Source organism: Hemitrygon akajei, chromosome 19 (genome assembly GCF_048418815.1).
Source record: "Hemitrygon akajei chromosome 19, sHemAka1.3, whole genome shotgun sequence".
Taxonomy (NCBI): domain Eukaryota; kingdom Metazoa; phylum Chordata; class Chondrichthyes; order Myliobatiformes; family Dasyatidae; genus Hemitrygon; species Hemitrygon akajei.
Window position 1 is genome coordinate 27,047,301 of NC_133142.1, and position 27,213 is coordinate 27,074,513.

The 27,213-nt window shown below is 39.2% G+C and overlaps 1 protein-coding gene across 3 annotated transcripts in view; it reads left to right on the forward strand.

The window, feature by feature from the left end:
* Positions 1-27,213, forward strand: part of LOC140741842 (receptor-type tyrosine-protein phosphatase gamma-like) — a 648,055-nt gene that overhangs the window by 536,198 nt on the left and 84,644 nt on the right. For 2 of the 3 annotated variants that reach the window (XM_073072297.1, XM_073072295.1), the window contains exon 13: positions 2,773-2,911. In XM_073072297.1, coding sequence (XP_072928398.1) covers positions 2,773-2,911 — 139 coding nt within the window. The remainder of the gene's footprint in view (positions 1-2,772; positions 2,912-27,213) is intronic. The other variant, XM_073072296.1, reaches the window with a different exon arrangement.

The window sequence follows — 27,213 nt, forward strand, 5'->3', positions numbered from 1 at the left end:
TGAACAATGGACAATGAACCAATTAACACTACCTCAGTATTTTTATCCCTCTCTTTTTGCACTACTTAATTAATTTTTTTTTTTCTATGTATGCTTCACATTGTAATTTATAGTTTTTATTATTATGTGCTTCAATGTACTTCTGCTGCAAAACAACAAATTTCATGACATATGCCAGTGATTTTAAACCTGATTCTGATACTGATTCTATTGGGAGTATTTCAAATTCTTACCCCCATGCCTGATAGCCACTCGACCACTGAGGAGCAAATAAGCAGGCAAATTTTGAAAGGGTGCAAAAATAACATGGTTTTGTCATGGGTGACTTCAACTTCCCTAATATTGATTGACATCTCTTAGATTTAGATGGAGGAGAATTTATGAGGTCTGTTCAGGAAGGATTCTTGCCACAGTATGTGGGCAAGCTGACTAGAGACAGACCATACTAGATCTAATACTAGGTAATAAACATAATCAGGTGACAGATCTCTCAGTGGGTAAGCATTTTGGAGATAGTGACCACAACTCCCTGATATTCAGCATAGACATGGACAAAGATAAGAGCAAATGATATGGGAATATTTTTAATTGGAGCAGGACGAATAACCATTGCATAAAGCAGGAACATGGAGATCTTGCGATTCTCACAAAGGAGGGGGCTACCCCGCACCCTTCAGCCCCTCAGAGCTGTGGCACATTCGTAACAGGAGCTTGACAAGGCTCCACATAGAAGGCTCATCCAGAAAGTCATGGGGCAAGGGATCTATAGAAATTTGGCTGCAAGGATTTGGAATTGGCTTGCCCACAGAAAGCAGAGAGTGGTAGTAGATGGAGTATATTCTAACTTAAAGTTGGTGACTAGTGGTGTATTGGGACCCCCGCTCTGTGACCTGGATGGGGATGTAGAGGTGTGGGTTAGTAAACTTGCAGATGATGTGAAGGTTACAACAGGATATAGATGGGATGCAAAGTTGGGTGGGGGGGGTGTCAGATGGAGCTCAGTCTAGAATAGTCTGATTTAATATAGTTTGGATGATCGAACTTGAAGACAAAGTACAAGGTTATGGCAGGTTACTCAGCCGTGTAGAGGAGAAGTGAGATCATGGGGTTCAAGTCCATAGATCCTACAAAATTGCTGTGCAAGTTGGTAGGGTGATGAAGATGGTATATAGTGTGCTGGCCTTCATTAGTTGGCAAATTATTTATTTATATGGATTATTTATAGGAAGGCTGTGAAAGTTTTAGAGAGGGTGCAGAGGAGATTTGCCAGAATGCTGCCTGGATTAGAGAACATGTCTTAACAGGTTGAGTGAGCCCAGGGTTTTCCTCTTTGGAGCAACCTGCTCCAAATGAGAGGCAACCTGACAGAGGTGTACACGTTTTTGAGAGGCATACATAGAGTGAGAGCCAGCGCCTTTTTTTCCCAGGGCAGCAATGGCCACTACCAGAGGACATCTCTTTAACATGAGTGGAGGAAAAGTTATGAGGGATGTCAGAAGTAGGTTTTTCATACTGAGGGCGATGGGTGCCTGGATTACACAGCTGGGGGTAGTGGTACTTGCTGATACAATAAGAACAACTAAAAGACTCTTAAATAGGCACGTGCATGTAAAGAAAATGCAGGATTATGGGTTGTGTAGGAAGAATATCTCACATATTGTAGGTCATGGAGTAGGTTTGTATAGATTGGGAAAACATCATTGGCTGAAGGGCCCAGACTGTGCTGTTCTGTTCTAGGTCCCATGTTCGGTCAATCAGAATTGTCAGTTATCCCTTTACAACTATGTACTGAAAAGGTTCAGTGCACTAGACTGATCCAGAAATGGATTATTTAATAAATATCTTTGTAAAAATCTCCTATTTATAACATGGAAAAAACAACCAAGCAAAGTATTGTAAGTATTGTTAATTTTGTTGCAGTCATCATATTTCCATAAAAGAACCAAAGCATACTTTTTTTAAACTAACGGTTTCAAACTTTTATGGATTAAAATTGTAAAATGTTGGAACAAGGAATTAAGAGAAAATATTTGACTGCCTGTCTTTCTCCAAAGAGCAATATTGGATTTCTGATTGCCACTGAATGCCAGAAACATTAAGGATTGGAAGTGTACGGCTGTACTCATACATCATGGATACTCACTGTCAACATTGCCTTATTACCACCTTCGTAATGCACCTGATGTCAGGCATTAACTCCATTAATAATGAAGAAGGTTTTAAGTACAACAAACAATTCAATCCATAAGCATGCGTCTGCCTAGCTTGAATTGTTGGCTTTGACACTAAATTTAGTTTTTATAGTGTTTGCATTTTATTGCAGTTTACAGGCAAATGTTATTTCAACAAAGAATAACTTTAAGCTTTGTGAGATCATTATTGCAGTTTAGAAAGAAATGTATGTATGTCATGCCAAAGAATGTTGTAATCACTGGAGTGCATTTTAAGCATAGTTAAAGCAGTGGAGAAAGAACAACACCCTACTTACAACAATATGATAACTGCTGGGTGTTGATTGAGGAATTAATTTGAGCAGATACGCTCACAATCTAAATGTTTCTCACAGAGCATTTTAAATCTATGTATGCACAAGGCTGGTCCTCAACAACTATGCAGGTAGGAATCACTGGAAAAGTTGTTTTCCTCTTCTTACAGAAGCAAGTTCAGCCAAGTTCTATACAGCATATCATGCTTTAAGCATTCAATAAAATACTTTATTATTCCAGTTTAACTTACATTTTCATTTTCTTCCTCTTTTTTATTTTTATTCAGAAGATAGGTCCTCCTCCAGTATGGCCACACAACCATACTCACCGTCCAGTAAGATGGAATGGATAATTCCATTGGTGGTTGTCTCCGCATTGACATTTGTCTGCTTAATTCTTCTTGTGGGTGTGCTAGTTTACTGGAGGTAAGATTTTGAGCTGCTTCTCTTGCAGTTTCCCAGTCATTAGAATAAGCTATAAAAGCAGAAAATACTGGAGGCACTCAGATGGTTAAAAACCATTTGTGCTGAGAGAAGACAAACTTCAAGATTCAGGTCAACAATCTTTCACCAGAACTGGAAAAATGAGAAAGCAAGTCTGTTTTAAATTGCATAGGTAGGGGAGGGCGGAGAGCTCTGCTATTCATCTCAAATTACTAGGATTTTTCATTTCAACACGTTTCAGTTATGATTAATAAGCCTTCACCACCCTCCCTTATATACCACCAACAGAATTTTGGTTATCCTATCATAGGCACTCCCCTTGACCTCTCCCTTCTCTACAATTAAAATACACTCAATTTCTCACTTTCCCAGTTCTGTCGGATTATTTCTCTGTAGGTAGTGCCTGATCTGCTGAGTACCTCTGGGAAATTTCTGCTCTTATGAACTGTAAGCTGACAATTTTTGATAATCTGTTCTATAACAATGAAATATAGTAAAAAGATTTGTTTCTATTAATTTTTATCTCCCTTAATGTTCTTCAGTTTTCTTTGCTACGTTATTATTTTAGTTCAACAGGAGAAGCAGTTTCTATTGGAATTTCAGTCAGAGACATTAGCCTAGAATCTGCAACATTTTTTATGGGTATTACTCTTGGCTTCTCTCTCATGAAGCAGACTTCAGTATCATTCAGGCCCTCTTTGCTCCATGGCAGCCATCATGTGAGTTGCTCAGTTCTGTGTGCCATCGGGAATGTGGCTGACAACGGTGATAGCTTTTGTTCTTTGTTCTTAGCGAGGTGTTGACAGTTGAGCTAAATTGATTGTGGTCTCATTTTAGCTCATTTCTGTATTTAAAATATTCAAATGCAGTCTTCAATGCATTTTGAACCAATTTCAGAATTCCTGAAATGCTTTAATGTGTTGTTCATGTGAAATGCAATGGAAATTTAGCTCAGGTTAAAAGAAAGGTTGAAATCCAATTTCTGGATTATTAATTTCAAATATTAAAATTATCTTGTCGCATATGTTAACTACTCTGAGTAATCAATTATTTTGTTTGGTAAATACTATTTTTTTGGTAGACATCTCTCTGCAAGTTAATTCTACCTCTTCTGATCTGACCATTGGTTAACAGAAATCTTGCATTTGAATCAGAAGATTATGGGTTGAAGTTTAGCTGCATGAGTCAAGCACCTAATCTATGCTGATATTTTAGTACACAGCTTGCCGAGGTACTGCCTTTTAACAAGACAGTAAATTGAGGCAGTGTTTCTATGATCTTATGTGCTTTTCCAACATTAGTAACAACTTCTGTGATGAAACCATCTTTTCCTGAAGATAATCATTTAGCATATGAGAAAGGTCTGGAGATTTGGACAGCAGAAGTTGTCATACATTGCTTGAATCCTAGTTTCAGTGCATTCCTTGACTGCAACTTCTGCAAATCCACAGCTCCTTTTAATGGATTGCTACTACGAAAAGTGTGGTGTTACATGTGCAAGTCATTTACTCAAATAAAGCAAGAGGAAAGCTAGCTGTAAATTTGCAGTCTGTCCAAAAGAAACTATTCACATAGGTTGGTTGTAGAAAAGTCACCTGAAGAAATTCTTAATTGTGATGGGGCTGAAGGGTTTTCTGTTATTTGGGTGTTATTCCCTGAGGAAAACTGCCACAATTTAGTTTACAATAGGATTGATTAAAGTTGAATAATTGATATATAAGAAGCCAGTTATTAATAGAAAAATCAAGAGTGTGATGTTTTAAAGCAGGGGTTCCCAACCTTTTTTATGCCATGGACCCCTACTGTTAACTGAGGAGTCTGTGAACCCGAGGCTGGGAACATCTGTTTTAAAGACTTTCAGATAAATTTAGCCACTTTTAGCCAAAGACCTGGGACATTTTATAGTTGCCTTTTTTCCTTTGACTTCAAATTGTCTTCTAGTTTTATGTCATTGTGTTTTTATTTATTGCACTGTCAAAGTCAGTGTAGATATTAAAATATTCCAGTGTTCAACTTATAAATTTTTATTAAGTTCACTAAGTCTGTGTTGATGCTTGATGAACTACTTCAAAATGTCTATATCTTTAACATTATATGAACCTATTGTAAACTAGACAAGGTATGCAAAATAGCTTCTTAATTACCTTCAGCTCTGCGGAAGAAATGCTGTCCTCACAATATGGACAATAGTCAGGACTATCAACTCAGTTACATGGGTAGTTTTTAAGATGTCATCAGTCAGGTAAATAAGTCCATTTCAATAATTCTTCAATTTTAATTAGATAGAAAATTATAAAAATCCTTTCTTTTTTGTTCTAAATGTTTAAATCATGTTCTGGCTGATATGTTGCTGTTATTGAATTTCCCTTGGAGCTACCTATTCAAAGGTTGTAGTCTACTAACTATAGTACAAAGTTGTCACAGGCTCGTGAGAGGCAGTCAATTTCTCGCTGCATCTTCTGCTCTGTGCTGGCGTTGAGGGCGCAATCATCAGCGAATAAGAGGTCTCTGACGACGGTCTCCTTTACCTTTGTAACAACCTGTGGATGCCGGAGGTTGAATAGCCCGCCGCCAGTCCTGAATCTGACGTGTATACCATCCTGACAATTGCAGAAGGCATCATTCAGCATAGCAGAGAAGACCATGCTAAAGAGTGTAGGGGCGAGAACGTATCCTTGCTTCACACCGTTCATCACTGGGAAGGCCTCTGACTCATCACCATCATCCAAAACTTTCACCATCATGCCATCGTGGAACTGCCGAACAATCGTGATGAACCTGCTAGGGCAGCCCAACTTCTCCATTACCACAGAGCACAAAGCAGAAGATGCAGCGAGAAATGGACTGCCTCTCACGAGCCTGTGACAACTTCGGACTTACAATCAGCACCAAAAAGACCAAAGTTATGTACCAGCCCGCACCCGGAAAGCCCTACCAGGAACTACACATCACTGTAAAGGGGCAGAAGCGACTGGCAGTCGACAGCTTTACTTATCTGGGCAGTACTCTATCACGAGCGGTGAACATACATGCAGAGACCAGCAACAGAATTGCCAAAGCCAGTGCCGCCTTTGGGAGACTCCGTGAGAATGTATGGGAGCGGAGAGGACTCAGCCTTACCACCAAGCTGAAGGTCTACCGAGCAGTGGTTCTCACCACCCTCCTCTATGCCAGCGAGACCTGGACTGTCTACAGCAGACACACTAAACAGCTCAACCACTTCCACTTGAGCTGCCTCCGCAGACTTCTCCACATACGATGGCAGGACGAAGTCCCAGACACGGAGGTCCTGGAGTGGGCTAGCATCCACAGAGTCTACACCCTCCTACAGAAAGCCCAAGCCAGATGGGCTGGCCATGTTGTCAGGATGTCTGACAGTCGACTACCAAAACAGCTGCTGTATGGAGAGCTGAGCCAGGGCAAGCGCTCAGTTGGAGGGCAGAAGAAACGTTTCAAAGACTACCTCAAAGTGTCCCTCAAAGACCTCAACATCAATCCCAGTAGCTGGGAATCGCTTGCTCTGGACCGCCCAAACTGGTGGAGCAGGACCACTAAAGGATTATGCAGCAGAAATCAGACGCACCGCAGAGGCTCAGAGGAAATGCGCCACGCGCAAGGCTCGAGCTACCTCCACTTCCACTGCAGCACCTACCTTCATGTGTCCCACATGTGGGCGAGCTTTCAGGGCCCGGATTGGCCTCACCAGTCACCTCCGGACCCACAGTCACAAACCCTCCACCTGACAGAAGTTGTGGTCGTCTTCAACTCCGAAGGACTAACAACAACAACAACTAACTATAGTAGTCTGCTGGTCCAGTTCTGAGCTGCATCAGGATTCTACGTAAAAATGTCTGGTAATAATTGATGTGGAGATTGTGCCTTTCTGAGAAGATAATCCAAAATGTCTTTTGTGTGTCCAGATTCTCTTACCTAAACTAGCCACAGACTAAATTTATTGGCACATTATATTCATGTACAGGTAGTCCCTGAGTTACGAATGTCTGACTTACGGACAACTCGTACTTATGAACCGAGGAAGGAGAACACCGTCCGCCATTTTAAGTCGGATCGCGACGCTGTCCACCATTTTAAGTCAGATTGCAACGCCGTCTGCCATTTTAAGTCATTGCCGTTGACACTGCGTTGAGTGTGTAACTTTGTATTTGGCTTAAATTTTTCTTAGCAAGATTCACCCTGAACCCATCCTCCCACCCCCCGTTCTGGTCAGCTGGTGGCGCAGTGAGATCAGCGCAGGGCTCGAGAATGGATGTTCCCGAGTTCGATCTAGTGACAGACTGCTCCTGTGCTGGGTTGATGTCAATCCAGTGATTCCCATACCATCCGTGCCAGGTTGATGTCAAGCTCACAACTCGACCTCGTAAAAATAACACTGCCACCTCCAGTTTAAATTCCTACACAGAATATTGTGGAGGATCAAATACCCAAACCCAGCACAGCCCCCACTTGTCCCATTTAACCTGTCTCAGTGCGGTGGAGATTAAGACCCGGGGAATTCAATGCGGTGGTCCTTAGGACCCGTCAGAGCTCGGGAGCCGGCAGAGGTTGGAACCCGCTGCCTGCAGTGTTTCTGTTCCATTGATGGGAAGCAATCGCGATTGAAAATAAAGTGGAAATAATAACACATTTGGAAAGAGGTGAAACGCCATCGGTCACTAGAAAAGTGTAAAGGCTACAGTCGGTCAATGATCGGAACAATTTTAAAGGATAAAGTGAGAATAATGGAGCATGTGAAAGGCCCTGCACCGATGAAAGCTACAATTATTACTAAGCAACGCAGTGGTTTAATTATTGGAATACATACATTTCTCAAGTGTTTTATATGCATAGAAAGGCAAAATATATACTATATACTAAGACAAACGTTTGACTAACTGATGCTACATAATACTGGATGTTCTTGGTTCGACTTACTTACAAATCTGACTTAAAGACGGACTCAGGAATGTAATTCGCTCGTAACCCTGTATCAATATATTTTTTGTGGAATTTTACCATTTTTGGCATCCATTCACATTTGCAAAGCTTTTCATTGATCATATTAAAAGGCCAGTTGAAACGTTTCTATTTTCTAAATAAAATTGAAGAATCATTACAAAATATCTTTCTTCAGTTTATAAATTTGTAACTGTTTATTGATAGGCTGAGTAAATATTTGATATTTCATCTTTAACAGATGCTAGTTATTTTTTATTCTTGTCAGCACCTTTTGTCATACAATTGGTTTAATCAATACATTTTGATGTATTCTTTGTTGTCATATACAAAGTATTAAATGCTATATTTATAACCTCTAAAGTAGTTAATATCTGGGGATCATACAGAATAACTCCTGCTATTTCTAGCACCTGGTACAAGAACAGTTTTTTTTACAAATCATTTGACAGCAGTAACTAACAATTCATTAAAATACTGCTAATTTGCCATAAGACATAAAATAGGTCTAGTCTCCTATTTGCAGAACCTGCTGGTCTAATAATTCATTCAAGGAGAGGTTGAAGAGCTAAAATACAACTTTACTAATATTCCATTCAGCATATTTCCTGATTGTTTTAATGTGAGATTATCAACTAAAATGTCAACCTGCAGAAAAATGTTTAAGTACCTTTTGCCCCATAAATTGTTGACGACATCTACAATCCCTCTGAACCCAAGTGAAATCCCTCATGCTTTGTGAAGAAACTTAATCCGTTTGTATCAATTGTACTTCCGTTTATCATAATATTTGCTACATTTGGCCTACTGAAATGAAGGAATAAAATATTATGCTGCCATTAGAATGCACTACCTAATTATACTTACAAACATATGTAGTCTAGTATGAACAAGAATATAGAAGGAGGTTATGATAAAACAATCACCAAAGCTAATATATGAAATATGTGGACCTGTGAAACATTTTTGTAACCTTAGCGAAAAATACTGTTAGAGTGAGAAAAGTATTTCTCCTTGATCAAATTTATTATATAGTGATATTCACTGCTGCCATTGATACTACTGAAATAAATAAAAAATATGAATCTTGACAGCAAGAGTGCACTATTTAAACTTTCTCATGTTAACGTTAGGATTATATTTATGGTCTTTTTTTTTTGCAAAAGGTTAGTTCATTCCCAGTGCCCTTTGTCTTTGAGGTCTGGGTAGTCTTTAATGCATCATTGTTAAAAAAACAATAGAAATGGACATTGAAGTGTATAAACCAAATGCAAGCAAATGGGAATAGAGCAGACGGACAACAAGGACATGACAGTGTGAAGGGCCCATTTCTGTGTTGTACAACAGCAACCGTGTTTAGCTACATGAACAAGCTGGCAAGGTTGATAGTGCCCTGCAGAGGCAGCACTGATTAAACTATTACAACAGTGTCTAGTTCTATTGAAGTCGTTGAAGCCAGGTACCTGGTAGAGATGGATGAAACATTATGGTTGAGATTCATCTTTGATAACAAACTAAGATTTAAGAAAGTGATAGCAAATGAAACAATTCCAGAGGATGATAACATTACTTGAACGAGCTGACACTGATAATGAAACAGAAAAAGCAGAAAATAAATATATACTGCTGTCCATAATGCACAAATGAAGGTCACTGCAGCCATGGCTTGGGGAGATATGAAAGCAGGAATAAATATATTAAAATTAATTTCCTATCATGTGGAAAGCTAGTGGAGCCTGCAAATGATAAGTTGCAGGTTTTAATACAGCTGAGACATTTTAGGAGAATTGTATTTCATAGATGGTGCAAGAAGAGTCTAAAGAAGAGACCTTTTGAAAATCTGGCTCTGGAAATAATAAACATAAAGTTTATTTTATTGATTATGGAGCCAAGCAGCGGTTGAGTGACTCATTCAAAGGCAGAATGGAGCATATCTCTAGTAAACTGACCTTGTCTTTGAATGGTGTCAAAACCCTGAATATACTTTGAGTCGACAGTGGAAAGATGGTGGCTAATTCAAGCGCATCGGTCCAGTTTGAAGATAAAGATCCCTTGACAAAATGGAGGAAGTCAGCAACATCATGAAGGATCCCACCCACCCTCCTCATGGTTTGTTTGTCCCACTTCCATCATGGAGGAGGCCACGTAGTTTCCATCCCACGACCACCAGACTCAAAAATAGTTATTTTCCCCAAGCAGTAAGGCTGATCAACACCTCCACTCACTAACCCAGTGCACCATACCCCTACTTCCACCACCTCCACTTTTTCCAATTCCTGTCAGTCACCTTGTGTTCAGACATTCCTGTGCCTAGCATCACTCTATGGACATGCAATCAATCTATGTATATAGGCTATCTTATGCATTTCTATTTATTGTGTTCTTTACATTGCTTGTTTTTTGGTGCCAAATCAGGTCCAGAGTAACAATTATTTTATTCTCCTTTACATTTGTGTACTGGAAATGACATTAAACAGTCTTGAATCTTGAAGGGAGGCTGACATTAGACTGAATGCAAACATTACATCACATTCTTGTTGAGAGAAAGATCTTCTGTCTTTGTGCTACTTTATTGTCCACATTTGAGGTAACAAGACACACATGGTAATGGAGAATAGACCTGTACTCTTGTTTTCTGCTATTGAGTTATGCTAGATTATTTTTCCTCTGCACTTAATGCTCAGATTAGCTGAGATGGAACATGTACTTCTTACTTAACTTAAATACTCTTAATACAATCATTGGTCTGTGTAAGCTTTCAGCTGGATTTGAATATTGGTATTATGAATGGTTGGCATTTCTTTGGAAGAAACACCGGTCTTGAAGTTTAGCAGGAAATATTTCAGCCTCAAAATCTATCTTTGCTCTTGTCCCTTTCCCCAGTAGCTCCTAATAAGGCATGGCGTACACGTCTTTTAATACTGTTTCTAAAAAGCTTCTTGGAACAACTAAATGAAAATTTTAAAAAAGCTGCAGATGTTGGATATCTGAATTTTAAAAAAAAAACAAATCTGCTGGAAACACTCAGTACACCAGCAGAATGATCTGCAGAGTTTTACTGGCAATTTCTGTTTTTATTACCATGGAACAACTTATCATAAGTAATTGGAGTACGTTGTTGGTTGTTTCTCAACCATGCCCGGAAATTCCTCACCAGGTGGTGATTCTTCTTTCCATCTGCCACCTGTGATTCCCGTTTTACCTGAGCTATAATGTGAGATTGATAAGTGTGGTGCTGTCCCTGGAGCATACTGAAGATTGATTGCTTGAGAAGCACCGTGTTGAATTCAATAAATCTTAGTGTAATGACCTTGCCGTTGCTATACCTCAGGAGTGGTGGATTTGCGAATGACTGCATTAAAACTTGGTAGAAGATGGTAGCCCTCCCTATAGGAATGCGACAAGAAGAATCAGTCATCACAACAGCCCAGGGTTAGATCTATATTATTCATTTGCTCTGATTTCAAGAGTGCTACACAAAAAATGAATAGAAAACTCTAGCTGTTTATGAAAGTTCCTTGCTCTTCCTGGAATACCTCTATGAGAGAAATTAAATTGTATTGGATATCTGTATTAATTACCTCTTGGTGCCAAAACCCAAAGCTTAGTTCTTTGATAATTGTGCAAGATTTCATGCATTGGTTTTCCACACAGAAGTATGACATTTGCTCAGTACAGCTGTTGACGGCAACTGCCAAATTGTTGTGATATGCCATACAGTCACCTGGAACATTTCTGAGGCCTAGACACCATTACAGCCTATCCTACCAGTCTTGCTTATTGAACATCTAATTAACCCAAGAGAATGTGAGGCAACATGCTTGGTTTTCTTTTAGGGCATTCTTTTCAGGAATCATTTATTTTCTTACAACATCTGTGCTTAAATGTTTTCATTCTAATTGCCCTGGTCTTCAGAAGCCACTTCAATGGCTCTGCCATGGAGGGAGTGAAGAGCGCAAAGTTGTTCCTTGGTGTGCACATAGCAGACGATCTAACCTGGACCCACAATACCTCTTTGTTAGTGATGAAGGTACAGCAGTCTCACTGTCTCAGGAAATTGAGGCATGCGAGCCCTCCACTCCCATTCTAACAACTTTCTTTAGGAATACCATTGAGAGTGTCCTGTCTGGCTGCATCACGGAAGCTGCAAGGCATCAGACCCTACAGAGAGCAGTAAAAACTGCCAAGAGGATCACTAGGGTTTCCCTGCCCCCCCCCCCCATTTGTGATTTGTGACATTTACCAGGACTATTGTGGACAAAGGACCCAAAGCATTTTTGATGATCCCTAGCACCCATCCCACAATCTCCTCGACCTACTGGATAACAGTTACCTCGCTCAAGTTGTGAGACTTACGAATATCATGCCACCACTGAGGTCTTGTCACTAGGACACCAAGCTGTTTACTATTTACCTGTGCTGCACACTACGTGGATTTTGAATTATATTTTGACTTATTTATGGTAATATTTTGATTTAAGTGGTGTATGTGGTATGTGTTTCGTGGGTGCACCGTAATCCAGAGGAATGTTATTTTGTTTGGTTGTATATGTGTACAGTCAGATGACAGTGAACATGAACTTGATCTGAATACCGTGAATAAACAAACTGACTGGAAATCTATACACCATAAGCATGACTGTCTTTGCTTCACTTACACAGTTAGGCATTCTTTTGGCTTTGATTTTTTTCTTCTTAAGCATTCAATTTATTAAAAATTCTTGAATCCTTTCCTTCATATATGAAGTACACTTAGTGTCCATTTTTCTTCATGTGTGTACTGCCTCCCACTTGTACTATTGTTCACATATTTACATTAGTGCCACTGTAGCGTAGTGGTTAGCTCAAGTTTGGAGTTCAGTTTGGGCACCTTCTGTAAGAAATTGTAAGACATTCCCGTGAAGTATGTGGGTGCCCTTCGGCTGCTCCAATTTCCTCCCAGAGTGCAAAGACGTACTGGTTAGTAGATTAATTGGTCATTATGAATTGACCTGTGATTAGGCTTGGGTTTAATAGGTGGGTTGTTGGGCTGGAAGGGCCTGTTCCATGTTGTATCTCTAAATAAAATGAACTAAAGAAATCTTCTCTCACTCTTGACTACTCTGAATGAACTGCTCAGAGCATACTATAAGTAATTTTAAATTTTAACTTGGTTTAAGGATGCAGTGGGTGATAAGATAAGAGGAGGTCTGGACACGTAGTATCTCCTCTGTCCTCCTGCTCTGTCTGGAACCCTGGTCACTTAACAGCCAGGGCTCCGTCGCCATATTACACAGCAAACTCTTTCTCCAACTTGGTGAGAAAGATGAGAAAGACAAGGTTGGAATGCAGGTTCCGATTATGCATCTATAACTCCCACAACTAAAGCTGATTAAATTTGCTGATGACACCATTGTTGTGGGCTGAATCAAGGGTGGTGATGAATCAGCATACGGGAGGGAGATTGAAAATCTGGCTGAGTGGTGTAATAATAACAATCTCTTACTCAATGTCAACAAGACCGAGGAACTGATTGTAGATGACTTCAGGAGAGGGAAAACTGAGGTCCATGAACCAGTAATCATCAGAGGATCAGGGGTGGCTAGGGTTAGCAACTTTAATTTCCTGGGTATTACCATTTCAGAAAATCTGTCCTAGACACGATATATAAGTGCAGTCACAAAAAAAATGCATATAAGTGCCTCTACTTCCTTGGAAGTCTATGGAAAGTTGACATGATATCAAAAACTTTAACAAACTTCGAAAGATGTGTAATTGAGAGTGTATTGACTGGCTGGATTACGGCCTGGTATGTGAATTCCAATGCCTTTGAGCAGAAAATCTTACATCCACTACGGATGCAGCCCAGTACATCAAGGGTAAAACCCTCCCAACCACCAAGCACACCTATACGAAAAAGGTTGCTGTAGAGAAACAACATCCAATATCAAAGATCTCGCCACCCAGGCCATGCTCTTTTCTCGCTGCTGCCAGCAGGTAGAAGATACCGGTGCCTCAGGACTTGCATCACCAGGTTCAAGAACAGTTACTACAACTCAACCATCAGGCTCTTGAACAAAATGGGATTACTGCACTCATTTAAGGACTGTTATATTGATGGATGTTATATTGTTATTTCATGCTCATTACTTATCAATATTTAGTTAGATCTGCATTTCAACCGTTTGTTTAGAGTTTACAGTTTCTGATGTTTACAGTTACTGTTCTATAGTTTTGCAAAGTATGCCCACAGAAAAAGAACCTCAGTGTTGTATGCGGTGACATGAGTGACTGATAATAAATTTTACTTTGAACTTGGCACTTTGAAAATATTTCCATGAGCGCCACTGTAGCGTAGTGGCTAATACAAATTTGGAGTTCAATTTGGACACCATTTGTAAGAAATTGGAAGTCCTTCCTGTGAAGCGTGTGGGTTTTCTCTGGGTGCTCCAGCTTCCTCCCACAGTCCAAAGGCTTTTGACTTTGATTTTTTTTTAAACATTACATTCAATTTATTAAAAATTCTTGAATCCTTTCCTTCATATATGAAGTACGCTTAGAGTCCATTTTTCTTCATGTGTGTAGTGCCTCCCACTTGTACTGTTGTTCACATATTTACATTAGTGCCACTGTAGCGTAGTGTTTAGCGCAAGTTTGGAGTTCAGTTTGGGCACCTTCTGTAAGAAATTGTAAGACATTCCCGTGAAGTATGTGGGTGCCCTTTGGGTGCTCCAATTTCCTCCCAGAGTGCAAAGACGTACTGGTTAGTAGGTTAGTTGGTCATTGTGAATTGTCCTGTGATTAGGCTTGGGTTAAATAGGTGGGTTGTTGGGCTGGAAGGGCCTGTTCCATGTTGTATCTCTAAATAAAATGAAAGAAATAAATCTTCTCTCACTCTTACTGTTCTGAATAAACTACACAGATCATACTGTATATAACTTTAAATTTTAATTTGGTTTTAAGGATGCAGTGGTTGATGTGATAGAGGAGGTCCAGACATGTAACAACTCCTCTGTCCTGCTATCCTGTCTGGAACCCTGGTCACTTAAGAGCCAGGGCTCCATCACCATATCACACTGCAAACTCTTGCTCCAGTTTGGTGAGAGAGACAAGGTTGGCATGCAAGTTCAGATTTTACAGCCAACCTCATCTTTCTACTCCCACAACTAAAGCTCATTAAAGTTTGCTGATGACACAACTATTGTGGGCTGAATCGAGGGTGGTGATGAATCAGCATATAGGAGGGAGTTTGAAAATCTGGCTAAGTGGCATCATAACAACAATCTCTCACTCAATGTCAACAAGACCAAGGAACTGTTTGTAGACGACTTCAGGAGAGGGAAACCTGAGGTCCATGAGCCAGTAATCATCGGAGGATTGGAGGTGGATAGGGTTAACAACTTTAATTTCCTGGGTGTTACCATTTCAGAAAACCTGTCCTAGACCCAGTACGTAAGTGCAATCATGAAAAGTGCACCGCAGTGCCTCTGCTTCCCAGGAAGTTTGCGAAAATTCAGCATGATATCAAAAACTTCAACAAACTTCTGTAGATTTGTAATGAGAGTTCATTGACTGGCTGCATTGCAGCCTGGTATGTGAATACCAATGCCTTTGAGCAGAAAATCTTACAAAAGGTAGTGGATGCAGGCCAGTACATCATGGGTAAAAACCTCCCAACCACCAAGTAAACCCACAGTATATGAAAGAGGTTGCTGTAGAAAAGCAACATCAATCATCAAAGATCTCGCCACCCAGGCCATGTTCTTTTCTCGCTGCTGCCATCAGGTTCAAGAGCAACTACTACCCCTCAAACATCAGGCTCTTAAACAAAATAGGGTTATTGCATTCATTTAAGGACTCTGTTATATTGATGGATGTTGCATTGTTACTTCATGCCCGTTACTTATTGCTATTTTGTTAGATCTGCATTTCAACAGTTTGCTTAGAGTTTACAGTTCCTGATGTTTACAGTTAACATTTACTGTTCTATAGTTCTGCTAAGTGTGCCCACAGAAAAACAAGAAGTATGTGGTGACATGTTTGACTCTGATAATAAATTTTAATAATAATAAATAATAAATTTTACTTTGAACTTGACACTTTGAAAATACTTACAAGCGCCACTGTACCATAGTGGTTAGCATGAATTTGGAGTTCAATTTGGACACCACTTGTAAGAAATTGTAAGTCCTTCCTGTGAAGCGTATGGCTTTTTTCTGGGTGTTCCACTTTCCTCCCACAGTCCAAAGACATGCTGGTTAGTAGGTTAATTGGTCATTGTGAATTGTTCTGAGATTAGGCTTGGGCTAAATAGGTGGATTGTTGGGTTGGAAGGGCCTGTTCCATATTGTATCTCTAAATGAAATGAAAGAAACAAATCTTCTTTCACTCTGGACTACTCTGAAGAAACTACTCAGAACATACTGTAAATAACTTTCAATTTTAACCTGGTTTAAGGACGCAGTAGGTGGCAAGATAGAGGAGGTCTGGACATGTAGCACCTCCTTTGTCCTGCTGTTCTGTCTGGAACCCTGATTACTTAAGAGCCAGGGCTCCATCACCATATCACACTGCAAACTCTTGCTTCAATTTCGTGAGAAAGACAAGGTTGGTGTGTAGGCTCAGATTATGCAGCTATAACTCCCACAACTAAAGCTGATTAAAGTTTGCTGATGACACCACTGTTGTGGGTTGAATCAAGGGTAGTGATGAATCAACAAACAGGAGTGAGATTGAAAATTTAGCTGAGTGGTGTCATAACAACAATCTCTCGCTCAATGTCAGCAAGACCAAGGAACTGATTGTAGACGTTAGGGGAGGGAGACCAGAGGTCCATGAGCCACTAATCATCGGAGGATCAGAGGTGGAGAGGGTTAGCAGCTTTAATTTCCTGGGTGTTACTATTTCAGAGAATCTCCTAGACCCAGTACATAAGTGCGATAATGAAGAAAGCACGACAATGCCTCTACTTCCTTGGGAGTCTGCGGAACATGGCATCTAAAACTTTAACAAACTTCTATAGCTGTGTAGTTAAGAGTGTTTTACTGGCTGCATTACAGCCTGGTATGGGAACACCACTGTCTTTGAGAAGAAAATCCTACAAACTTTAGTTTCCTGGGTCTAGGACGGATTGTATTGGAGAGGATCTGCCCTAGACCTAGTATGTAAGTGCAATCGCGAAGAAAGCACGGCAGTGCGTGTACTTCATCAGGAGTCTGCAGAGATTCGGCATAACATCTAAAACTTTGACAGACTTATGTAGATATGTAGTTGAGACTGTATTGACTGGCTACATCACAGCCTGCTATGGAAACACCAATGCCCTTGAACGGAAAATCCTACAAAAGGCAGTGGATGTGGCCAGTACATCACGGGTAAAGCCCTTCCAATCATTGAGCATATCTACATGAAATTCTGGTGTTGGGGAGCAGCATCCATCATCAGAGATCCCCACCACCCAAGCCATGTGGAATAGGAGGGGAGGGCTCCAAGCCAGACTAAGACATTGGTGCATGAAACTTTCTCTACCCAATATCTAGTTAGTAAATGTACAGTTGCTGGATAACAGGATTGAGGACCTGATAGCAAGATTCCTGTATTGGAAGGAAATGAAGAATTGCTGTGTTCTCTGTTTCATGGAGACATGGCTTGATCCAGTCATGCCGGAAACATCAGTAAGACGTGAAGGCTTCTTGATACACATGATGGACTGGACTGTTGATTCAGAGAAGGAAAAAGGTGGTGGTCTGTGTTTCATGATAAAGTCTGTGCTGCTTAGACGTAATGGGTTTGTCGTGCTCTTGTTCCCCAACCTGGACCATCCAGTGATTAAGTGCTGATCATTCTACTTATCAAGAGAGTTCTCCTTGATCCAATGTTAAGCAAGCACTTGAGGTACTGAGTGCCCCCATCCGCAAACAAGAAACATCCTACCCCAACGGCTTTCAAATCATTGGCAGGGAGTTTCAATCAGGCTTGTTTGAAGAAATCTGTCCAATTATCATCAACATATCACCTGCAGCACCAAAGGTCCCAACACACTAGACCATTGTTATACTACATTTAGGAATGCCTACCATTCCATGCCTGGACTGCATTTCAGGAAATCTGATCACCTGGCTGTCCTCTTCCTTCCTACATATGGCCAGAGACTAAAGAGTAGGGATTCCCAGCCTGGGGTCCACGGTCCCCTTGGTTATTGGTAGGAGTCCATGGCATAAAAAAGTTTGGGAACCCCTGCTAAAGAGGAAGAGTCCAGAAGAAAGGACAATAAGGAGGTGGTCTTGGGAGGCGGAGGAACAGATACAGGATTGTTTCAAGTCGATGGACTGTGCCATTTTCAAGAACTTACCAGAGAATCTGAACGGATACACTACAGCTGTCAAGGACTTTATAAAAACAGTCATAGATGAGCATGTCCCCAAAAAATTTTCAGAATCTTCCCCTACCAGAAGCCTTGGAGAACCATCAGATCTGCAGTCTGCTAAGCGCCAGAGTTGTGGCATTCATGACTGGCGACCAAGCAAATTACAAGAGGTCTGGGTACAATGTCGGGAAAGCCATCTCACATGTAAAGTGGCAGCTTGAACCACTGCAGGCTGTTAGACGGCTGTAGCAGGACTTGAATGAGATCAACTCCTCCAAAGTGAAAGCAAGCAACATAGGTGACAACAAGGTTTCACTCCTAGATGAGCTCAATGCCTTTTTGCTTACTTTGATCATCAGAGCATGGAGGCACCTTCACAAACTCCCTCAGCTCTCAATGACCCTGTGATTTCAGTGTCAGGCCAACGTGAGAGCATCCTTCAGGATGGTGAAGCTGAGTATTAAAGACCTGTGCTAAGCAACTGGATGGAGTGTTCACTGATACATCTAACCTTTCCGTTCAGCAGTCTGAAATGAACCTGCTTTAATTATACCAGTGCCTAAGAAGAACGTGGTAACCTGTCTCTATGACTAGTGCCCAGTAGCACTTACATCCATTGTAATGAAGTGCTTTGAGAGGTTAGTGGTGAAACTTATCAACTCCTGTCTGAGAAGCAATTTGGATCCTCTTCAATTTGTCACAACATGCCAACAACAGATACCCTTTCATTGGCTCTTCACTCAACATAGAATATCTGGAGAGCGAAGATGCTTACATCAGGATGCTCCTTATTGACTACAGCTCAGCATTCAGTACTAACATCCCCTCAAGACTAATTGATAAGCTTCAAGATCTTGGCCTCAATATCTCATTGTGCAATTAATTGGATTCTTGATTTCCTCACTTGTAGACCTCAGTTAGTTCAGATTAGCAACAACACCTCCTCCACAATCTCCATCAGCACAGGTACACCACAGGACTGTGTGCTTAGTCCCCTGCTCTACTCCCTTTATACTTACAATTGTGAGGCTAAGCGCGGCTCCAATGCCATGTTTAAGTTTACTGATGGCACCACTGTCATTGGCCGAATCAGAAGTGGTGACGAATCAGAAAATTGGAGGGAGACTGAAAATCTGGCTCAGTGGTGCCACAACAACACCCTCTCACTCAATAACAGCAATACCAAGGAGATGTTTCTTGACTTCAGGAGGAGGAAACCTGAAGTTCATGAGCCAGACCTCATCGGGGAATCAGAGGTGGAGAGGGTCAGCAACCTTAAATTCTTAGGTGGTGTCATTTCAAAGGATCTGTTCTGGGTCCAGCATTTAAGTACCATTACAAAGAAAATACAGCAGCATCTCTATTTTCTTAGAGTTTGCAAAGATTCGGCATCTCATCTAAAACTTTGACAAACTTCTATAAATGTGTGGTGGAGAGTACATTGACTGGTTGCATCACAGCTTGGTATGGAAACACCAATACCCTTAAACAGAAAAGCCTACAAAAAGTAGCGGATACTGTCCAGTCCATAATGGGTAAGGCTCTCCCCACCAAAGAGTTCATCTACATGGAGCATTGTCTCAGGAAAGCAGCATCCATCGGCAAGGGCCCCCAAAATGCAGGCCATACACTCTTCTCACTGCTGCTATCAAGAAGGTGGTACAGGACCCTCAGGACATACACCAGGTTGTTACCCCACAACTATTAGGCTTTTCAACCAGCTTCACTTGCCCCATCACTGAATTGCTCCCACAATCAATGGAGTCACTTTCAAGGACTCTACAATTCATTTTCTCAATTTTTATTGTTTATTTATTATTATTATTATTTTGGGATTTTTTTCCTCATGTTTGCACAATTTGTTGTCTTTTGTACATTGGTTGCTGTCTATCCTATTTGTCTTTCACTGATTTTACTGTTATTTCTTGTATTTACCATGAATACCTGCAAGGAAATGTATCTCAGGGTTTTGTATAGTAACATGTATGTACTTTGATAATAAATTTACTTTGAACTTGGAACTTTTGAACTTTGATGTTAACCAATTCCAGCCTGACATTTCAGACCAAAGAAACTCCACTGAGAACAAAAAAAATGTGAAAAGCATTGATGTCATACAGGAGGACAACTGTCATTTTATTAAAAAAAGATGTTGTGTATCCCCACATAACAGCAATTTGGATAATAGAAATTCACCCTTATGGAATTTACACATATTTACCAAAAATTTTGAGATAAAGAATAAAAGGTTTCATATAGAATTTATCAGTGAAAGAGATAGCTAAATAACAACGTTAAAGAAGCAACAATTTTTTTCAATTTTTGACAAGGTTTTCTAGGAACACAAACACTACTGTAACATGGGGGTATACGGTATGTTAAAATATTGATGATTGCATGTATTATTTGCATGTGCTTTTTTTTGTTTTGTCCTCATTTTGAATGTAAGAGGATATGATGTGTTCTGTTACCTCAGTTATTCCATAAGGGTTGTGGAGCATATTTCTTATTGAATGATTGGTGTCGTAATGTACAGTTGTGAGTAGTGAGAACCAAGTTGCAATGTAACCAAAGCAATAGATTCTTCTGCAACTTCTAGCTGCTATTCCCAAATGCTAATTTGAGCTTTCAGTATTCATTAAAGTTGCCAGTTGTCATGGTGACGGGCCCCCTGCTGCTGAATTTGTCCTGAGGATTCTGTTCCATCTTCAAAACAAGGAGACCAATCCTCATTAAAGAGGCACGAGAAAAGCTTTTTACCAACTTAAAGACTTGAAAATATTTTCACTGGTCCAAGCCATGAGCAAAAAGGACAAGAATTTAAGAAATGTCCACTTGCTGTACTGCAGACAAAAAATCCAACTTACTTGATTCAAGGAAAACTTTTAAAAGCTGCTAATGACTTGCACAAATTCAAACAAAAGTTATATTTTATAATTCTTATTGTAATTAAATTAGTATACACATCATAAAATGGTAAATGTACTATCTTTACATTTTAGTTAAGCAGAATTTAGTTAAGCCTCATTAAAAAAATAAACTAATCTAATTTCAGTGGTTATTTAAAGCTCTTTTTTCCTGACAAAACTAACTTTGTTCTTTATTGCCTTTCTTCTAAACATCAGCATTCAAATGATTTTAGCTAGTCCTTTTAAAAAGTTAGCCCTTGCTATCACATCATCATTAACTGACTCTGTGTAAGTGGATCAAAGGTGTCTTGATGTTTTGTGAGTCTCACTTACTTAACAATCCTGTTTCAAACTAGAGTACACGTGAACATAATTCTGCAGCGATTATGCTAGTGTGGTTATCCGTAGTGAAAGGTTTTGGATGATTCTGCTTTTATTCCATTGTATGCTGCAGACACAGATGTTCTTTATATTGGTTTGCGATGCAGAAGTACAAATTTTATCCACCCTTGTCAAAGGTCACATAATGTGTATCATGGTCTAGCATAAATGTTTCATCTACCAAACATTTCAAAGGAATGAGAGAGCTGAGGAAATGTTTAGCAAGATCACATTAAAATTTGTTTTTGTGGAAGTAAAAACATGTAGTATTTTCACTCATTATTCAAATATGGTCTCCAAAATTCTCATGCCAATGCAGGATGCATACTGTTTAATCCAATCAACAGAAGAGTTTCTTAAGTCGCAACAATATTGATTTTCATAATTGCTATGTTTTACTTCAAATTAATTACTGTATTCTAAGAACAATTGTTGTAGTAACATAATTAGCAGTAAATGTAAATGACTGACCTTTGCAATTTAGAATGCAGGTACCTATATATATGAACTTCTATAAATGCACAGTGGAGAGTATCGTAATGGTTTGCATTATGGTATGGAAAATATAATGCTTAAGAACAGAAAAGACTACAGATAACAGACCATCACAGGCAAAGTTCCCCCTGTTATGTTTTATAACTTCAAAACATAAAACTAATTGAAAGAAAAGCATGGAGCCAGGAGATGTGTCTTAGTTTTGTTTTTACTTTAAACAAGGCACACAGTTATGATGTGGTGGCGTGATGATGTATGCCATTCACGTAGTTTTTACATGCAACCTGTAATGAATTATGTAAAAAAGCAGAGAATGCTTAATCAAACGTATATTTACAATATTACTCAAATATTAAATACACAACCATTGAGTACATTTACACAGAGAGCTGCCAGAAGAAAGCAGCGTCCATCATCAAAGACTCCCACTATTCAGGGCTTGTCATCTTCTTGCTACCACCATCTAGCAGAAGGTTCAAAAGCCTGAGGTCCCAAGCAACCAGCTTTAATAACTGTTATTACCCTACACCCATCAGACTGAACAGGCTTGCATAACTTCAGTCACCACTACTCTGAACTTGTTATACAACCTACAGACTAACTTCCAAGGAATTTTGACAACTCATGTTCTCTGTATTTGTTTTATTTGCACAGTTTGTTGTCTTTTGCACATTGGTCAATCTTTGTCTTTTTACATATAGTTATTTATAACTACTATTGTATTTCTTTTTTCCCTGTAAATTCCTGCAAGAAATTAAATCTCAAGGTAGTATATGGTAACATATACATAATAAATTTAGTTTAAACTTTATAAGTACTTTATTATAAAATCTGTTTGATGGAACATTCCATTCCTCCAGAAAGAAAGAGCTTACATTGATATAGAGGTTTCAAGATGTCCAGAGTACTTTAAGACCAATTAAGTAGTTTGCTGATATGGCCATGGTTGGAATGGAACCTATTTGTGCACAGAAAATTCCTACAAGTAGCAATGAATTAATGGACAGACCTGCTTTGGTAATGCTGGTTGAAAAGCAAATAGAGGCTGGAGACCTTCCTTGGTCTTTTATTGGTGCCACAGAAAGGAAATGCAGGATCTTAATTTTACATTTCATCTGAAAACCTGCATCCTTGCATCACTGGACTAGAACTTGTAAAGTTGGAGGGCTTAACATTTAGCTGTATGTTAAAGTGCCAGCACTGAATTTTAAACCCACTTATTTAAAAATATATATTTTATTACCTTAATTTTTTTTGCATTGTGACAACATATCAAATAAAACCATTGTTGAAGAGTAATGATCCCACTGAAAGGAATTTGGGAAAACTTTCTAGGTTGTTTGCATACATAAAATATGCTGCAGTTGATGTGATGCCGGCTTATAGAATATAAAGTAGACTTTGACTGGTTAAGAAAGCCTCTTTGTTATTTGAGCCTTCAAATTTCACTTCTATCAGATAATTACATGATCTTTCCAGTGTAATGACTCCACTAAAACCTTTTATAGCAAACATCAAATTAGTTCTGCTATTTTCTAAAAATATGTATTTGATCCTGAAGTAATAGCCAGTTAGGCCTTGCTCACCTGAGCTGAGTGCATTTGATGCACTGCAGTTTGCAAAAGATGTTTTAGCATAAAATAAAACTGAGACTGCACTGATTTCTAATCTATAGTAATAACAATATTTTAGTTTTTGAGGATAACAGTTGCATGTTATTGTTTCTGCCACATAAACTGAAAGATTAATGTTATTGACTAGTGCTTTACTGCCTTTTCATATCAAAATTATACTCCAATTTTTGAAGCATTGGATTTGAATGCTTCATTGTTGTTTTTCCAATTTTGCATAAAGAATGCTCAAGGGATTAAGAAGACGATTGGAATCTAGCCTGTGTATTTGATAAATTTAGATTTATCCTTCTTTATTAGTGATTTGCATTAGCAACTTCCCTTACCCCATATGTCGCCATTGCACTGTCTACTTGCTGATGAGACCCAAGGCAATATTGGTCCCATTGGGATGCATACTATGGCTCCTGGACTATTAAACAATGCATTCAGCTTTTGGAAAGCTGGAAGGCAGTTATCTGAGGGTTCATTGCAATGCTAATGAGTTCTTCTGTGGATTATTTTGTGTAATATTCGCAGCTTTTGAATATTGAACAAATCAAATCTTTGTGTGCATGTGGTAAAATTATAATTGTGGTAATTCAGAAACATATTTGAGTAGTGAAGTGGGTTGGAAGGCTCTTGAGTATAATGGTCCATAGTAATAAGAATATTTGCTTCATACATTAATATTAACAATTGAAATAATTGCTTCTTTGACTTCCTGTGACTGGAATAGAGAGATGTGTTTCATGCCACACTTCTTCATCTCAGCTAAGACTTCATCCTCAATCTTACCTTCAATCTATATTATTATTGACCCAACTACATTTGTTCAATTTTCTAAGGGAAGCTTGTGGTATATTTCTTCCTGTCTACCCAAGAAAATCAAACAAATACCAATAGCCAATTCATTCTGTATCTCCACTAATCAACTCAGCCTTTTTTTTCTGTGAAATAGCTCTTGACTATTACCCCATGGAGAAGTGATCAGCTGACAAAAAGAAACAGTTTTTTTTTAAATTTAAAGGGAAGGATAACATATTATACCCAGAAGTAATTAGCTTATTTTGCAGTCATTATATTTCTCCATAAATTATCAGTGTCAGACTGCATAGGCATTACTCACAGATAGGTTCATTTCCCTTCTGATTTTTGTATTGTCTCCCTTGAGATAAATGTCCATGAACATTAAAGCACCAATAATCAGATATTTAGGTTTGAATATTCCAATCAGAATTGCTTTTTCGAGTAGATCATGTAATTTTGTAAAGAAATAATGATAATTCATGTTCCCCTATTGTGTGACAAATAGTTTATATGTATTCTTTCTACTCACCAGATCTTAAAGGTACAGAGATGTGTTAGATGTAATTAGCTAGATGTAAAATAATAGGAGCATAACTTGGAGAAATAATTAAAGACTTGACCTTTCATTTGTCCTGTTGCTTTAATTTTCATATTCTGTTTGATCTTTAATCAGTTAGCTTTACTATGCCCTTTAATACTGAAAATATAAATTATTAGTGTCCTAAGTATCTGTTCATCATTAAGTGAATAAAATAATAAATATTCCTTATTAAGCAAATTTCCCTTTAAAGTATTGGAAATAAAGCAGTCTCTGCATCGTCAGAAAAAAAATTTAGATGCAATATATAGCTACCAAATAAAATGTTGAAATGTCAGTTTTCAGAAGCTGTACAAAACATATTATGTTTCGGTAAATGATAAACTCATTGATTAGTGCTCATCTTATGTGCAAGTTATACAGATTTGGTAAAGTCTGGAGTGTGTTTTGTTAACATTCAATTCCAGATGTAGTCATTTTCATTGTGAAATTGGATCAGCAATTCTGTTTACCATTCATACTAGCACACTTGACATTATTCAGGCTTCAGATACACACTTAATGACATCACAGTTCGTGCAGCCTGACTGACGTAAACCTGAGCTCAAAGGTACGAACGTTTAGGCAGTTATTGCACAGCTGCTTAGTCATGTTTACCATTATTTAAAGGAACGCTTTATGCACTGAGAGCAACTTGAGTAGGCAAAAATAAAGATGGAATGTCAGAAGCACTCAGGAGATCAGGCAACATTTGTGGAAAGGGAAATAGAATTAACATTTCAGGTCAAAGACTTTGCTTCAGGGAGAGCTGAGAAATATCGAATACTTAAGCCTGGTAAAAGTACTTTTGTCCCATTTTTAATATCTGGGCAAGTGGCAAGCTGCTGGTGGACACATGGTTGAATATTTCTGTTTGAATACCTGAAGGTGCCGTGAACCATATGTTGCTCCTTTGCAGCCATCTGGTAATATTGGGGATGGTTACATTTTTGAACTGTAGAGCTATGCAGGATCAGAGTGTTGGGATTGCTGTTGGAGACCTTGCACAGACTTGGATTATGATAAATTAAAATATCAACCCTCAATTGAAAAAGTTCTGCCAAGGTCGAATTGAATGAGTAGAGGGCAATTTTCAGCTCTGGGAAGAGTGTGCTGCCAGAACAGCTATCTTAGAAGAAGCATTTGTGACTCGAGTGATCGTGCTATTGTTGATTGAATCAATGGGGATGTGATACTGGCTTTCCTTCCATTGTAGTTGATGAAGCCTTCTCTTTTATTTCCTTTTACTAACACTCTCCTCTGTCTGACTCAAATTGTTCTCATCCTGAAGAACTCGTATCTGCTTTCACTTGCCACAAGTCAAAGCTATAGCCATAGCCACCTAGATGGGTCCTAGCTAAACTAATCAACTTTGCTGATGAACTTTCCAGACTTCCTCTAGTACCACTTTCCAACTCTTCACACATTACATTGACAACTGCTTTGGTGCTGCTTCCTGCATCATTTTTATCACCTTCACAGCTAATTCTACCCTGCTCTCAAATTCACATGGACAAATTGTCCATCTTCTTAATCCCTCTGTCTCCATTTTAGAAGACAAGCTATCTTCTAATATTTACTATAAATCCACTGACTCCCATAGCTACCTTGACTACACTTCCTCCTGCCCTGAGTCTCATAGGATGCCATCACTTTCTCACAGTTTCACCATCTCTGCTTAGTTAGGTTAGAATGGACTTAGTCTTTGTCCAAGAGTTGGGGAATCAAAAACTAGAGGGCATAGGTTTAAGGTAAGAGCAGAACAATTTATGAGGAACTTGAGGGGCAAACTAAGGAGGGTATTTATGTGAAATCAGCTGCCAGATGAAGTGGTTGAGGCAGATATAATAACACCTTTTAAAAGGCAGTTGTGCAGGTACATGAATAGTAAAGGTGTAGAAGGTGTTGCCCCAAACACTGACAAGTAGGACCAGCTTGGATAGGTTGGCATCAACTAGTTGGACCAAAGGACCTGTTTCCATGCTGTATGACCCTATGAGTAAGCACAGTTAGGCATGGTTAGTGAACAAGTCTGACAGAGACTTAACAAGCCCAAGTAGGATAGTGCACGACTTGAGGGGAGGCCTGCATCCAACAGTGTTTCCATTCTGTTGCAAGTGTGAAAGGAATTAGTAAAGAAAAACAAATGCACAGTGATGCCACAGTTTGTTAGTAATGGAGAGTGAATAATTCAAATACTACTC